Below are 15,299 nucleotides of genomic sequence, written 5' to 3'. Positions count from 1 at the left end.
TTCAAAACATTTTTCCATGAGATGTTTTTATAAGCTTTTTCTTATATGAGAGAAAAAAGTTCCAAAAAAGTAATAAATAACATTGTCTTGAAAGTATTGAGTCATTCCATGTTTTCATGGGATGTTCAAAACATTGAACATATCAACTGAGGGTGCGCAAATATATTGTCGACTGCAGTGACTTGATAAGACTCTAGTCACTTTTTCTAGAGTTGGCCACACCACCAAACTACATCATTTTTTTTTCATTCTAACATTTCATGGTTCTAAGGATTCAAAAACCTTTTGAGTTCTTCAAAGCTATCAACCCTCTTCTTAATAAAGGTTGAACTGGGACCTTGATAGAATACATAAGGATCCTGCTCATACCATTTCTACTGGGACAGTCCAATGATAAATACAAAAGGACCCCTTATCTATGGACAGTTCCAAAAGTCATTAGTGGAGAACTACTAAGTCGAATGATTTCTTCAACAATTTTATCAGTTATTGAATGACGAAGAAACCACCAACAGGTTCTCCTAACTTTTGCAGTTCTGAAAATCTAGGAGTCAGGATAAAAAACATTCAACTTCCTTTACAGTTTATTATTTGAGAACTTATCATAAAAAAAATGGAGGTTCGATATTCAGAGAAACATAAAAATTTTCCTTATCTTCCTTATACCGAGCTTTCAGTAGGTAATTTCTTGCCAAGTCATTTCTACCAAAGGAATAGCTAGTAACGGCAAGTTGACAGTTGTACAGGATCATCGACGTCTCTTGAAGGCGTCTTATTTTATTATCTTCATAGAATTCCAATGGCTTGAAATAGTTATGGAGAGACTTAAATGTAAATGGTGTTTCTAGACTGTTCTTGGAAATTCTCTTATCTCCATCAGCATTGTTTGATTGAATCATATTTTTGAAGAACATAACAAAGTTCATCAGAGTTAAGTTGTTTTCATTTTTTTGTATCAAAGGATTCATTCGTTGCAATTGGGTTTGATTTGCTGAAAAAACAAATATTTTTTAGAAAGCATGATCCACATAATACACCTAATCTTCTATTTTTAGTCATCGAGGATCTTATTTTAAATGGAGTTAGATAATTCGGATCTCTCTAAACATGTTTTAATCGGTTTTCCACCTAACGTTTCACCGACAGCTGGGGTAGGCATCTTCAGAGGTTTCCCGGTCGTTGATTGAAATTCTACACATCGTGAATGATAGAAATAATGAAATCTCATATATGAGAGTTATTTAGGATATTCATTTCAGGTATGAAATGACGACACGCCTTGTGAGATCTCTGTACAACCTTGAAAAAATCAACAGTCTGGCCAGAATGCTGGAAAACGTATAATGATATCATAACATATACCTGAAGTGAATAGCCTGTAAGTATCCTACTGGATAATCAAGTTACCTCTTCTTGTGATAGCCTTAATTCTCATTGGTTGCAATTTATAATCAGGAATGCGATCAAGTAGCCTTCCCAATATATCTGCAATTTGGGGCAAGTACGGTGCATCTTGTACAGCTATGTGGAAGGATTTCTGATAAGACGGTAGCCTTATATCTCTATACAATCTACAAAGGTACTCGAAAACTCTACAAATCAATTAATGTAATAATTAAAAAATTGTTAATTTTTATACCTATCGAACTGACTGATAAGTTGATGCATGCTTTTTCCTGACGTACGCCCAAGTTATCCTCAATCTGAAAATGGCTAGGGTTTGCAAGCCACAAAGAACAGTTTTGCAAGACTGATAATTTGACATCCGGTGGCATTTGTCGGCTACATTGATGAATCTTGCAATAAGACGTGCTCTGACCTGAAACCATTCCAAATTGATATGAGAAATACTTCAAATAAATTGCGTGAGATGGCGGTGGAATTGAAGATATCAGAAGGCATTGCTCTTGGTAGCTTCAGGACTCGAGAGATTCCTGGTATATTTAGGTCAGTGAAACCACCACAAATTTCTTTTCCTGAGCAAGATGAGTGTTTCTCCAGAGTGTTTTTCTATTGTCCCACTCCCATTGTTTGACCGCTGCCTTATATTGGTCTTTGTCAAGCCCACAGAAGGCTTAGGACCAACAGGTGTTAGTCTGTCGACGAATAGAGTCAAATGTGTTTTTAAGTTTTATGTAACTCAAGTATGGTTGATTTTTGGGAGGGTTTAGGGAATATACCAGCTGGCAATGAGCAGTTGCAGAATTAATATCGTCAAAACTTTTTCTACCAAACAAGGTCAACTTTTACCTTTTCAGATTCTTCCTTCAAAATTTCAGTTGTAACCAAACAACTGATTCTGTGTGCGAAAGCTATGATCGCAGATATATTGGGAGTATTTTTAGAGGACTGTTGCCAAATGATAGTTCCCAACTCAATACTGGTAACACGAACGAGAAGATCTTTATCGATAAGTGTCAACTGTTGAGCCAAAGTAGTAGAATCGAAGTCCCAAGCAGAAAGAATGACGTCAATCTTGAGTGCTTTCTTCAATCTTTGCAGAGGCGTTTCTCGCTTACTCCTCAAAGAATCTAAAATTGCAAACCACCAGCGTCGACCTATTAGAAATTAATAATTTGTTTGCTTCTCAGAATATTACCTATATTCTTGGACAGACTGTACTTTTTACTGGATCGACGAGTTTTGTTTTTCGTATTGCCAGTATTCAATGAATCTATGTCCATGTCGGAGTTTGTTTCGCTCTTCATTTTTATCTTTTTTTGACAGCAGAACTTCTTCAATGAGTACTCTTCAAAACAAAACGACAATGATAGAAAATTCATAATGAGAATTATTATTGATTCTACTTACTCCTGCTGTGTTTACTTTCTCGCCATTCTTTAATACTGGAAAGATGATATTGTAATTCATCATAAGCATATTTGGCCGTTCTAGGTCGGTACCAATAACAAGGAGTCCAGAACAGTACAACCGGTAGATTGTGTGCTCCCCTATAAAAAAATATGATTACATTCCCTTGTGCTAGCAGAAATCCTTATTCTGTTTTTCCCGACGTTTTGGAATGTCACAGTTCGACTTGAGAAGGACCAATCTAGACTTGTAGACTACTTTTTATAAAAGGTGGTTATCCTATACATAATACTATAGTATACTTGGTATAGCTTATTCCTTCTCTAATCGAAGAAACTAATATTGTGCCAATCACCATCTGTCAATCAAGCGATCAGCATTCAGATCATCGAAGGATATAGTTGTCAACAGCTGCCTTCTCGAAATCGGAAGCCTTAGCTCACTATCGGCAGGTTGTCTCTTGATGGTTACTGTGGAAACGGCTCGTTTCACCTGAAGGCATACAATACTTATTAAAATGATTTTTCAATGCAGAATCCCGTTTATATTTTACACTAAAAGTGCAATGTTTCAAATGGAAATAATCAGATACTTTGAGTATTGAAACAGACATAATAATGTCGCTATCTGTCTCAGAGAAGGAGAGCCTTAGCCCATATTTAATTGCTAATGTTTTCTGGCTCCCCTAAAGGGTACAGTTACTCGTGGATCACTCTGTAGATACCGAAATACTGGGTGTACCCGTTTATTTGGCTAATTTTTTTAAGAAGGTCACCTGAATTGAATATTTGCAGCCCGGAGGTACATTCCAAGGTCCCAAGCCATGCAGGAAATGAGGATGTGGACTCAATCCATATCTGCGCTTATGTGTAGCCTTCGATGATGATGGATTTGACTCCCACAGTTTGAGGCATGTTTCTGCCATGTTAATCAACTCCTGAAGTGAGTAGCTTCGCTGTAATTAACAAAGGACATATAGAAGTGAATCTGCTGATCATTAATATTTTGTACGAAGGCGCGACATATCTATGAATTCAATTTTTTTCCACTCACATGGGTTTTGAATTCCCCAGATTCGTCCACTGTGGGAGGTAAAATCAAGGTAGTGCTGCAATTATCCTTTATTCCATTTCCAAATCTATTGATGGAATTACTCATTTGAGTAAGTGAAGAGTTTTGAACTATGTCACTACTGCACGGACTAGTTTTATTCCTGAAATCATTTTCCAATTAAAATAAATTCCAAACAATAACGATCATTAAATATTAATAAAATGATTTGCTATAATAGCACTCTTTCAACAGGTTCTGAGCACTTGCTCATTACTGCGCCAATTGGGCCCTTGGAAACCACAAAACTAGATATAGGTATATATGTTCTCCAAGGGTGAAACCTATAGATTTACAGAACATGTAGCTCTGCCGAATCTATAGATCTAGCGAGTCTGTAGAACTGCCCAATCTATAGATCTACCAAACTTATAGCTCTACCAAATCTATAGATCTGCCGGGTTATAATTTTACCGAATCTGTAGATCTGCTGAATCTTTAAAACTGTCAAGCTTTAATTCTACCGAATCTATAGATCTGCCGATTCTTCAGATCTATTGAATCTTCAAAACTGCCAAGCTATAATTCTACAGAATCTTTAGATCTACTGAATCTATAGATCTATCGATTCTATAGATCTAACGAATCTATAATTCTACCGAATCTAGAGATCTGCCGAGTCCAGAGAACCTATAGAAATGCAGAGCTATTATTCTGCAGAACCTTTAGATCTATCGATTCTATAGATCTAACGACTCTGTAGATCTGCTGAATCTTTAGATCAACCGAACCTTTAGAACTGCCGAGCTATAATTCTACCGGATCTATAGATCTGCCGAATCTATGAATCTACAGATCCTATGGATCGTATGGTCTTAAAATCTCTACTTTATTGTACAAATGATTTAGTTCACCTAGTCATCTTAGCGTGCTGCACAAACTCCTTTAGCGTCGGCTTTTTCATTCGTGGAACGTAGTGCTTTGTTGGATCTTCTAAGTTTTTTCCCATATACAGATGTCGGTCTGTCCATTTCCGAAACAGGTTCTGAAATTCAAAGGGAGCAATGACGATTTCGATGATTCGTGGTGAACGGTTACCGATTGACTATTACCAGTTCCGAATTTGTACCACACTTGCTTGAGACCGTTCGGATTGACAACCTCCCTGCTATCCACCAGATACAGGGTGCTGCTGGTAGAAGACGAGGCTACTGATGTTTGAGACTTGGACGAGCCGTTGTCATCGGGAGAAAGGAACCTGATGCGTTCCTGCCAAAGATTCCAGAACATCTGTTTTGTAGAAATCGAGGAGTTAGAAATCATTCAATGCAATGTGCTGTGCAGCTTTGAGCGCCATTGATTGAGAGCACCAAAGAGGTCCTTTCTTCTAGTATAGCATTATAAAGCAATATAGCTAGCTGATAAGAATTATTATCAAATTCCACAAGAGCGTTTCTAGGTGCTTGCTTGCGGAATAGATTGGATGGAGAAAAAAAATGAGGAAATACAAAACTATTTTTTCCCAAAAAATTTACAACCCACCTGGGTTTATCACGCCTACCTCTCTATTTTCGAATCCTCCTAGCTCAAAGTATAATACACTATTGTTACAAAAATGTGCCTTCAACGCCTGTCGTTTCTGCTTGGAAAAAACTGTCAAATTGACGCACTCCACTGGATAGATAGCGATGAGTTCGAAAGTCTCAATGTCTGGATCTATGCCAGGGGTGAAATGGGTGCAGGATCTCTCGACAGGTGGGATCACATCAGTTGCTAATACTAATTTCGTAGGAGTGAGGCCTGAAATGGAGGAACAAATTTGTACTTACCCTATTTTTGTGGTTATGTTGCGAACAATTTTCGAACCGTAAATTGAGGAATATGTGGAAATTGCTTGTATTCACGTATGAAGCGTTAATGCATATTGGGGCACAATGCAATCCTTTACTTGAAGTGTGCATTGAAAAACTTACACCAAAAAGACTCTTATTCAGAGCTAAGTATGATAAAGTTTATTATCAATGTTTAGGGAATTATATTATCTGAGTGGTAGCCTCGGTGAACCTTTAAAATAAATTTTGTCAATATTGACATCCTCAGTTGTCTCTTTTAGAGCTTCAACTGTTCAGGATTGAAGTTTATGTACCTCTCACCGAAAAAAGTCTCATGGGAGTCAAATCAGAAGTGCTAGGGGACCATGGAACATTTTCCATAAAGAGAGTACTCGATCAAGAAAGAGTTAGAAAGAAAAGTATGAACTTTGGGTTGTGGCTCCATCTTGTTGGTACAAGAATATTTTCATTCATTAAAGAAAACATTGCTATTGAGAAGCAAATGTTCTAAACCGCTCAATAATTCTATGCTGCGTCTATATTAGTAGACGTGCATTTGTAATTGTAGTAATTGTTCCAATTAATACTTTTGTTAATTAAAAGACTCAAAATTAAGTCATTGTGGTTTCTTCAAAACCATAGCTAAACTATACACTGTTTTTTTCCATCGTTCAGACCACCAAGTTTTCAATACTAAAGTAAAGCCCAATATACACAAGAGCTTTTTTCACAATGTTAAAACTGATTTTTTCCATTAAGAATTAATTGAATTAGCCTGTTTCTCACAAACTGAGGTGAAATCAGCAAATTGAACAAACTTATCCCAATCAATTCTTTATATTTGTCACCTACAAAACTGATATTTTGTTGGGTTTTGTAATTCATACCTACCTGAAGAAGCTTTCAATTGATTTATTGAAAACATATCAGAAGAACTCAATTGATCTTCAGTCAAATTTCAATATTTGAAGTTACTGTGTAAAGACAAGTAGATAAATTATAAAAGTCTGAATGATGTTTCAAAATTATTTGAATATCATAATCAGTTTTATGATAATTTTCATGTTTGCCTAGATTAGAAATCACTATTTGTGAGTGAGGGTACTTACCCAAGTATACTTGTCTTATACCCTGACCTTCTTTCGTGGTTTGTGCGAATGGACTTTCAATCAATACCATATCTTCAAAATCACAATATTCTGAGAAAAGGAGCTTTTGGACACGGTTAATAGACATGACATTATAATTTCAGTAGAAAAAATTGCATCCTGATAAATGGATACCACTTTAAACTTTATTTTGTGATATGCTTAGGTAAAATACACATTTTGACACATTCAAATTGACATAATATACATACAAACTATGATATCATAAAAATAGAAGTAAATATAATATTGCAGAAATATTGTACTTATCACAATACATACATAGTTAGATAAATAGGCACATATCAGTCGAGCCCAATGAAGATATGGAAATATTAACAGCTCGTTCTTGATTCGAGAAACTATCTTCTTCGTTGTCTTCTTTTGACCATGAGGGAACATCTGTTTTTTGTCACGTAGTCACATGTGATGCTTTCTCATTTATCACAATTGGGCTAAAAATTTCAAATTTCGTTACTAAGGAAATAAACAGCATTGCATTAGAGTCAATAGGAACATTGGTTGCTTAAAGTAGTTATATACATAAATAATCTAAATCAACTATACAAATTTAATCGAGGGAGATCATTTTTTGTTTTCGCCAGTGGTTAGTATTTTGTGAATGTTAAGTTATTGTAAACGGAATTAGCGAAAACGAAAAATATCGAAATAGTTTATTGTTCTTTCCTGAAAAAAATTATAATTCTTCGATTGACAAACATGGAATCTGAGATGTCGAAAATTACTAGTCTCCACTGATTGAATTTTGTTGCTACTTGAACTCGGGATTCCTCTTTCTCCCGTAGGTGGCGCTATTCAATAAAATTTGCATATTTCCATGCAACAGCGCCAAAGGAAACGATGCGGAAATCTAGTGAAGTACCAGGAATATCCTTGAACTCAAAATACAAGAAGATTGGTTCTATCATGAGTTTTATTTTGAACTTTTCAAGAGTGAGTACACCAGTATTTCTAGACATCTCAATGAAATCTAAATGTATGTCTATTTCAGCAGACCACTGAATAACTAAAAATATTCATTATTACTTATTAGTAGATAAAATATGTTAATTTGAGAAATTGTGGTTTCAAGTAATAAAACTCGGAAACGCTACAAGAAAGTTAATATGATAAATAATTATAAAAATAAAAATAAAATCTGAATAGAATGGGTGAAATGGGACCATCTCAAAGGGAAAGTACTGTCCTTAAACTGAATGAGAGAAAACTGATATTGATCCATTCTTTGTGATCTACCTGATATTTAGAACTGCTTATCGGAATTTTACATAGTTTCAACCTGCTTTTTCGAACGTCTTTTTTTATTTTTGGTTTTAAAGGATCATAAATAAAACTGAGTAAAATATTCTCTGGTATATGCAAGTATTATAGGGAAAATCGCCTTTAAGGATATTAGATTTTATATTTTTTATATGTTTTTCGTAAATAAAAAATTTAGTTACAGAAATAAAATCGTTCAAAATCATAATATCTTAGATGAATACAACTTCAGAAATAATGATACTTCATTAATAAAAAGGTATCACGTTAAAATTCAATCCTTAGATATCGATATCAGTTTTTTTTTTCACTCATTTAATTCATAAAGAATAGAATTTCAAAATTGTCCAACTACACATATGAGAAAACAACCCTTAAAGAAACAAAAGAAACCATTATGAACTGAAGAAATGTTAATGAAATTGATGGAAAAGAATGATGATAAATTGAAGATTCCCTTGTTATTTCATTATTTTATCAAGTCTATGTCAACGTCAAAGCATAGAATCAGATAAGAATATCACTAACTTGCGACTGAAGAAGCGTATAAAACACTATACTGTCTAAAATATATATGGTGAGTTTTAACAACTTGTCATTGACATTTCTAACTTCGGAGATATACCAATGGCAAGTTTTTAAAAGCCCACCCTGTGGAATTTGTTCTAAGAAGACCAGATACCGGATTAAAACTCAATAAAATAAGGAAGAAAAAGAGCAGAGAAGAGAAATACGAATTATGCGATGTCTTACAGCTCTTTGAAAGTTATACTTTTCTGTGCCACCAAGGGTTTGTGTGTTGGTACATTGTCGATAACGGAATTTTTCAAAATTCCGTTTTTATTGTCGTTTTTCTTCTCGACTAAATTGTTGATATTTATGGTAACTCTGTTCGCGAACATTTCGGAGATATTTTCTCCTGAGCTGGTCAAGTCGTTTGTAGATTTAAAGGTGTTTTTCGACAAGTTACTCAGTGAAATTCTTACACAGCCGTTATTCTGTGGTTTTATTTGGGAACAGTTGAGCAAGTTTTCCTGAAAATGAGGTCAGTGTGAGAAATGTGGACTTCTTCATAATTCAACTGCATACACCCTGTATAAACTATTTGGATGACTACATATACAGTCAACTTCAAACTTGATGGAATCAACTTTAAGGTAATTTATCTCTAAATCATCAATCTTATTGGAAATTTTTTACTCATGCGTTCTATGTTTTTATCAATTGAATTTTCTTCGCACTTTCCACAATTGTTTTCTTAATTCTTTTTTGGTGTCTTCTCTAGCGATTGTAATTTCATCAAATATTCCGTAAATATTGTAGGTATTCAAATTGAAAGACTTTCTATATGACCATGAAAATAAATCACCATTTATTTAGTGGTTTCAACTTCTAGACATAGTTGAAAAACATTTCTCCTACTAGCAACATATCTGTACTGAAAATGTAGCTTATGTCATGAGTGTGGTCTACTTTGAACAAAACGAATTGACTTATCACATTGATATTGACCAATAGGATCTGCAATAACCTCACCTACTCAGTCATACTTCTACATTTCAAATATGACATAAAATTCGTTTTGACAACAAACCTTGTAGCCATATCATCTTCAAATTTTACTGGGAATAATACATCACAAGATTGTAAGCAATTTAAAATTATGAAGCCGCATTTACGAAGAAGAATTACATAACACAAGAAAGAAGCAACTAACTCTCCATTTCTTCCTAATACACAGGCCAACAGATTGAAAAAATGATGCCAGACATCCAACAACTGATTATGAATTCTTTTTTTGTGCTTATTTCAAACATGCCACCAGATTTTTGCTTTCAGCTCTAATTTTTGAGATACAGGTTAAACGATGTTAGTTCTGATACTAGTCTTGTCAGTCAAATATACCTTCAATTATACCTGAATCAACTTTCTTATACTAGGTTAAACGATCCTACTCAATCCTATTTTTGCTAAAACAATGACATCCACAAGCAGACGAAGCTCTGGGAATCATCCAGATGTTCTTTGTTATGTATGTGGCGAATAAATTTCAAAAGAGAGCAGAAAACCATTTTTAACTTCGTGAAAAGAGCTTATATTGCCTATTTTCACATTCATTTGGGAGATCTCAGATCAGGATAAATATTGGGCTACACATTTCATATGGGAAGCATGTGTTGAACATTTGGTAGAGTAGATATTTGGAAAGATGATTTCCTTGAGTTACGTCTACCAATAAGAGGCCAACACACTTGCCAGGAAAAGGGCACAAACTTCTTCCATCGGCTTGGAATCTTTCTGTGGCGTAGACAAATGTACCAACAAAAAAGAGTTTCAGGAGAAGGAAGAAACCGAAAGAGAAACACTCTGATTGAATCTTCTTGGTTTGGATCACTGCAAAAAGTTTCTTCAAAACTTTGACTATGCGAGATCCAAGAAGTATCTGGATCCTAGTAGAAATATGCAACACCTCCTCACTGGATTCCTCACAGGGCATTGTCGCCTTAGGAAACACCTCATGAGAATGGTTCTAGCAGAAAATGAAGAGTGTAGATTTTGTGGGGGAGGAGAAACAAACTCCGGATCACCTGGTGACAGAATGCCTCGTCATCAATAGTCAACGCAAAACCTGCTTTTGACACGAAACTAGTAGAAGTGAGGAATTAGCCTCCTTGAAGCCATCCCAGATATTTGAGTTCATTAGAACTCTGGAACTGGAAGGCGAGCTGTGATCACGTTATGGGAAAAATAGCTCTGGTGGAAGGCATAAGGTCGCAGTGAACCTCCTCAATTAAATCTAATCTAATATATAGGTCTACCAATGGTGTAGAGAACCATGAGGAAAATAGAGGAAAAGATTTAATCAGGAAACCAAGGAAGACGTTGGGATATCCACAGAATGTTGAAACCTTCAGAGTAACTATCCTTCATGCTAGAAAGTCATATAAAAGAAAATATAAACAAGTAGAAATTAAAAATGCTAAATATGGCATAGGTATCTCAAAAAATAGATTTGATAGGCAAATTCTGAATGCTATTTTGTATTCTACGACCAAATATCAATCAAGGCACCTAAAAGTCTGTTAGCCTGTGTCATTACCAAATCAAAAGAGTAGAATTGTCGAATTGTTCTAACTGCAACTAAACACACAAACAGATGTTAGCATCAATGTTAACAAAACATAAACACACTGGTCAGGTTATTTCACATAACTCACCATAGACTCTGTCCTTCTCTTCAGATTGGATCTGTTCAGAGTTTGAGCAAGTTCAGTTGCGAATTGACTAGTGACAGTTTGACGTCTACGTTGGTCAACTTCGTCTCTGTTATTTTGCAGGAAATTCAATTTTCCTGGCTTCCTGATGGTACCGTTCCCATATTCCCCAATGGTGACACTTACTGGCCTCTGCTTGCGCAAGGTAGAAGTACCGGAAGATATGGAACCGTTAGTAGGAGAGTTTGAAAAGTAAATGTCTGGAGGTCTGGGTTTGTTCCCTGTGTTATTGTAGAGTTCAAAGGATTCCAAAGATTCCATTTCCACGTTGTCTGCGTTGCCATTTCTTGGAAATTCGTTTTGTTTGGTGTTGAATGTCGAAGATGAGATGCTGAGAGTGTCGTAGTCTGGCGTTGGACATGGTGGAGGTTGGTTGAAGGACAATGTGGAGCGTTTTTCTGGTACTGGTGGTGCTCGTGGTTTTTGCGTTTTGTTGGACTTCAGGGTGTTGCAATTGGTACCGTTTGTTGTGGGTGTTGCTGACGATGGTTCCAGTAGTGGTAACTGAGGAAGAAAATTTTGCGTGTAGAAACAGGCTAAAATTTGATGAGAGATTATTTTCCTGAAAAGTGCTACTTTTACGCACGCGAATACAGTTAGATTAATATTCGAGTGGGAAGAAAGCACTATTTTCCTATCTAAAACAGAAAACTGTACTCAAATTAGTACATTATTTCAGAAATTATAGGTAAAAATCTGAAATTTTCAAGGAAAAAATTGATAATATTCCCGAGGCTGCAACTCGTCCTGGACGCAAGCTACGCCCTTGAAACCTCAGTATGTTTTAGATCGGAACTTGATGTTTGAAAAACGTTCTTATTTGAGGGGTCTCTGACGAATAATTCAGGAGATATAACGATTTTTGAGGGGAAATTCAATTTTTTCCCAAATTTCGAGTTCAAATTTCCTCAAAACCGTGTGCTCTACGATGAATCGGTGGGCGGTGCCAGAATTGACAATCACTGATTAGCCAAAATTCGATCTCACCTTAAAAATTTTTTGTCGAAAAATTTTCATAGAATTTTCCATACCTAACCCTTAGAAAATTGAAAAAAAAATAAAAGTGCCTTCATGGGAATATTGTATCTATTAATTGATTGATTCGAGTATGTAGATCACGAAAATGCTTGCAGTTGAACGATCAGTACATTATTTCAGAAATTATAGGTAAAAATCTGAAATTTTCGAAAAAAAAATGGATGATATTCCCGAGGCTGCAACTTCTCCTGGACGTAAGCTACGCCCTTGAAACCTCACTATGTTTCAGATCAGAACCCGATATTAAAAAAACGTATTTTTTCTGTGACGGGAAAAAAATTGACATTTTATCTCTGTTGACAGGTAACAAAATATGACTTTTCACGAAATTACTTTTTTCCCCGGGAAAAACGTTAGTACTTTTTTCCCGGATATATATTTATCTACATATAGATAAAGGAATAATAATAATTCGACTACACTGTTGATGGCTTTTGTTGTTGTGCCAGTTCCGAAAAATAAGCCAATAACACTGTCTCTGAGAAAGAACTGCATGTCTTTTTCATTTTCCATTCCACAAATCTTGAATACGCGGTAAATTTTCCGCGATTTAGCTAGAAATAATTTTCGTGACGCTACTTCTATCAACTCCGGTGGAGTCAGAAAAAACTCGGAATCAGACATTTTTTAACTTTATATTATTCAACAAAATAACTACTCAACAATTATTACTGAGTTCGCAATTTTTGAAACAAATCACAAAATTAAATTGACAGATATTTGATTACTTTGAAGTTTCCCTTAGCAACGCAGGTCTAATTGCAGCTTACTAGTTTAAAAATTCAAATTTCATATCGATAACATTCTGACTTTAATATATTGTAATAATATGTTCTTTCACTATTAAATTGCCGTTTTTCCTGTCACAGAAAAAAATAGTGTATTATACACGGGAAAAATATTAGATTTTAGCTCTCGGTTTTTTGTCTCCCTCCGCTTCACGTCGGGAGACAACATAACCTCGAGCTAAAATCTAATACTTTTTTCCCTTGTATAATAAATAACTATTATTTGAAGGTTCTGTAACTAATAATTTAGGAGATATAACGATTTTTGGCCGCAAATGTGTGAATTGGAAAATTTCATGAATATATTTTCAAATCAAAATGAAACCTCTTATTTGAAAACCCTGTATTTTAAAGGCCTCACCAGTGGTGGGGGTGGTGGTGGCAAGCTTGCATTCGTGTTTGAACTCGTTTGTCTACTCAGTGATGACTTTTTCTCTCGTGGACTACCATCCTGTATGTTAGAGAGTTTCTCTGTTAGGTTTTGGGAATATTCTATAGTGGAATTTCTATCCTGAAAAAGAAAGATGGGTTTATGAGTTATAAAGTTCACATAGAATCCTCAAATGATGAGATTAAAATTTATTTATGTTTTATTTGCAATTTCAGAGATGAACAAAGATCGTTACCCAGTATGTGGAAATCAATAGATAGCTTCGATGATATTTAGGAAATTCCAAATGACTAAATAATACTATTGACGAAATTTCACCTTATCTTTTTGAGTGTTTTCCGAATGCTTTATCGTGCAGTATCCCCTTTAATGTTTTTGTCAACAAACAGATGATGCAGTACATTATCTATTGTTCTATTCTATAGAAAGCTGAGGGAATTGACAACATTCTGGTTACGATGTTAGTTTCAATGACGAATTGAATTTTCGAACCATTAACATCCGAATTAACCGTCTGACATTGGATTTATATGAATTATTCACTTTTTCTCTAATTGTTGTGAAAATTCTTGAACTTGATGAGTTCACAAGAAATTAAATAATCCAAGATATTGAATAATGAATAATTATGTAGCTATACGATTGAAAAAATGTCATTCTCTACATGTCGATTTAATAGTCTGGTTCCAAATATGCAGCATTGGCGTAGTTAGAATTTTTTTTGTTTCCAAGTCCACTGAAGGTAGTGGAAGCATTACTTTTGGAATGAAACTTTTTTTTTTCAAAATTTCCACTTGAAAAATGAATAAGGATTTTGTTGCTCGCAATTCATGAATGAATAAACGATCGCTCAAAAACTTTTGGCCTTTTAACTTCTCCAAAATTTTTTTTCGATATACTACTTGAGTTTTCTATGGTTCTGACAACTTTAAGGGCCAGTTGCACCATTTGCCTGAACATTGATTAAAATTTAAACATTGATTAATTTCTGATTTCTCTTAAGAAATCATAGAGTAATCAACGTTTAAATTTTTAATCAATGTTTAGGCAAATGGTGCAAGTGGCCCTAATAAGAATATAAAAATTTTGCACGAAGCTTAAAACTGGTATTCTATATACAGAGTGTCCCAAATTGAATGTACAAACGAAAATGACAGATTTCTCGGATCATTTTAAGAGAAAGCAGGTCAATAAATATGGACCCGCAAAAGCCCGTAATAAAGTTTCATTTTTTTTAATATTTTTTCTCATAGCACCTTCACAAGATATTAAACTTTAAATTTGACATAGATATTCCAATTTGAAGTTTTCATCATGTGATATCCTAATTTTGAATGCAATTCTACAGGGTGATATTTTTTCTGGAACAGTGCCCGCTTATTTCCTCCAGAACTTTTATTTGGTGGGTCACTGGTAGTTTAGAAAAATGTAAAAATAAACTTTGGTTCAGTACGACACTTTTTGATCTCTTGACGTTTTGTCGTATCTGATACCGATTTCGAGAAAAAAATAAGACAATTCTCTAGTAATCCTCAGGAAAGTTTTGGTACTTATTAATTCAATCTGTAGTGAAGATTAATAAATATTCGATAAACTGGTATAATCATCACAAAAAAAAGTATACAAGATACACCCTGTATTTAGAAAACCAAGCGTTTGCGTTTATGCGTTCATAGGACTTTTTT

At 34.8% G+C, this 15,299-nt stretch overlaps 2 protein-coding genes across 6 annotated transcripts in view; both read right to left on the bottom strand.

The window, feature by feature from the left end:
* Positions 1-571: 571 nt before the first annotated feature.
* Positions 572-6,940, bottom strand: LOC123684063. Of its 3 annotated transcripts, none has more exons than XM_045623166.1 (13): positions 6,803-6,940; positions 5,423-5,661; positions 4,960-5,151; positions 4,776-4,906; positions 3,865-4,024; positions 3,587-3,766; positions 3,167-3,303; positions 2,812-2,951; positions 2,600-2,749; positions 2,251-2,558; positions 1,653-1,819; positions 1,408-1,592; positions 572-991 (listed from the first exon to the last, which is right to left on the bottom strand). In XM_045623166.1, exons 1-13 carry the CDS (start codon positions 6,927-6,929, stop codon positions 603-605), a joined length of 2,505 nt encoding a protein of 834 aa, XP_045479122.1. In that variant the 5' UTR covers positions 6,930-6,940; the 3' UTR covers positions 572-602. The 3 variants fall into 3 exon arrangements, with proteins under 3 accessions (XP_045479122.1, XP_045479123.1, XP_045479124.1); XM_045623167.1 differs by having other exon boundaries at positions 2,251-2,531; XM_045623168.1 differs by lacking the exon at positions 572-991 and having other exon boundaries at positions 1,452-1,592; positions 1,640-1,819.
* Positions 6,941-6,965: 25 nt separating this feature from the next.
* Positions 6,966-15,299, bottom strand: part of LOC123684064 (harmonin) — a 51,417-nt gene continuing 43,083 nt past the window's right edge. For 2 of the 3 annotated variants that reach the window (XM_045623170.1, XM_045623169.1), the window contains exons 9-12: positions 13,585-13,734; positions 11,341-11,901; positions 8,876-9,156; positions 6,966-7,296 (exon numbers count right to left, since the gene is read on the bottom strand). In XM_045623170.1, the coding sequence (XP_045479126.1) occupies positions 7,254-7,296; positions 8,876-9,156; positions 11,341-11,901; positions 13,585-13,734 (1,035 nt within the window). In that variant the 3' untranslated portion in view covers positions 6,966-7,253. The remainder of the gene's footprint in view (positions 7,297-8,875; positions 9,157-11,340; positions 11,902-13,584; positions 13,735-15,299) is intronic. The other variant, XM_045623171.1, reaches the window with a different exon arrangement.

The sequence above is a fragment of the Harmonia axyridis genome, chromosome 7 (assembly GCF_914767665.1).
Source record: "Harmonia axyridis chromosome 7, icHarAxyr1.1, whole genome shotgun sequence".
Lineage (NCBI taxonomy): Eukaryota > Metazoa > Arthropoda > Insecta > Coleoptera > Coccinellidae > Harmonia > Harmonia axyridis.
This window is presented reverse-complemented; position numbering and strand designations above follow the sequence as displayed.

Bases quoted from the DNA above. Each gene is read 5' to 3' on its own strand.
- LOC123684063 (XM_045623166.1), bottom strand. From the start codon at position 6,929: ATGTCTATTAACCGTGTCCAAAAGCTCCTTTTCTCAGAATATTGTGAT. The intron at 5,662-6,802 runs GTAAGTACCCTC...CCTCCATTTCAG, and splicing joins TATAAGACAAGTATACTTGG to GCCTCACTCCTACGAAATTA. The intron at 2,559-2,599 runs GTAATATTCTGA...AATTTCTAATAG, and splicing joins CAGTCTGTCCAAGAATATAG to GTCGACGCTGGTGGTTTGCA.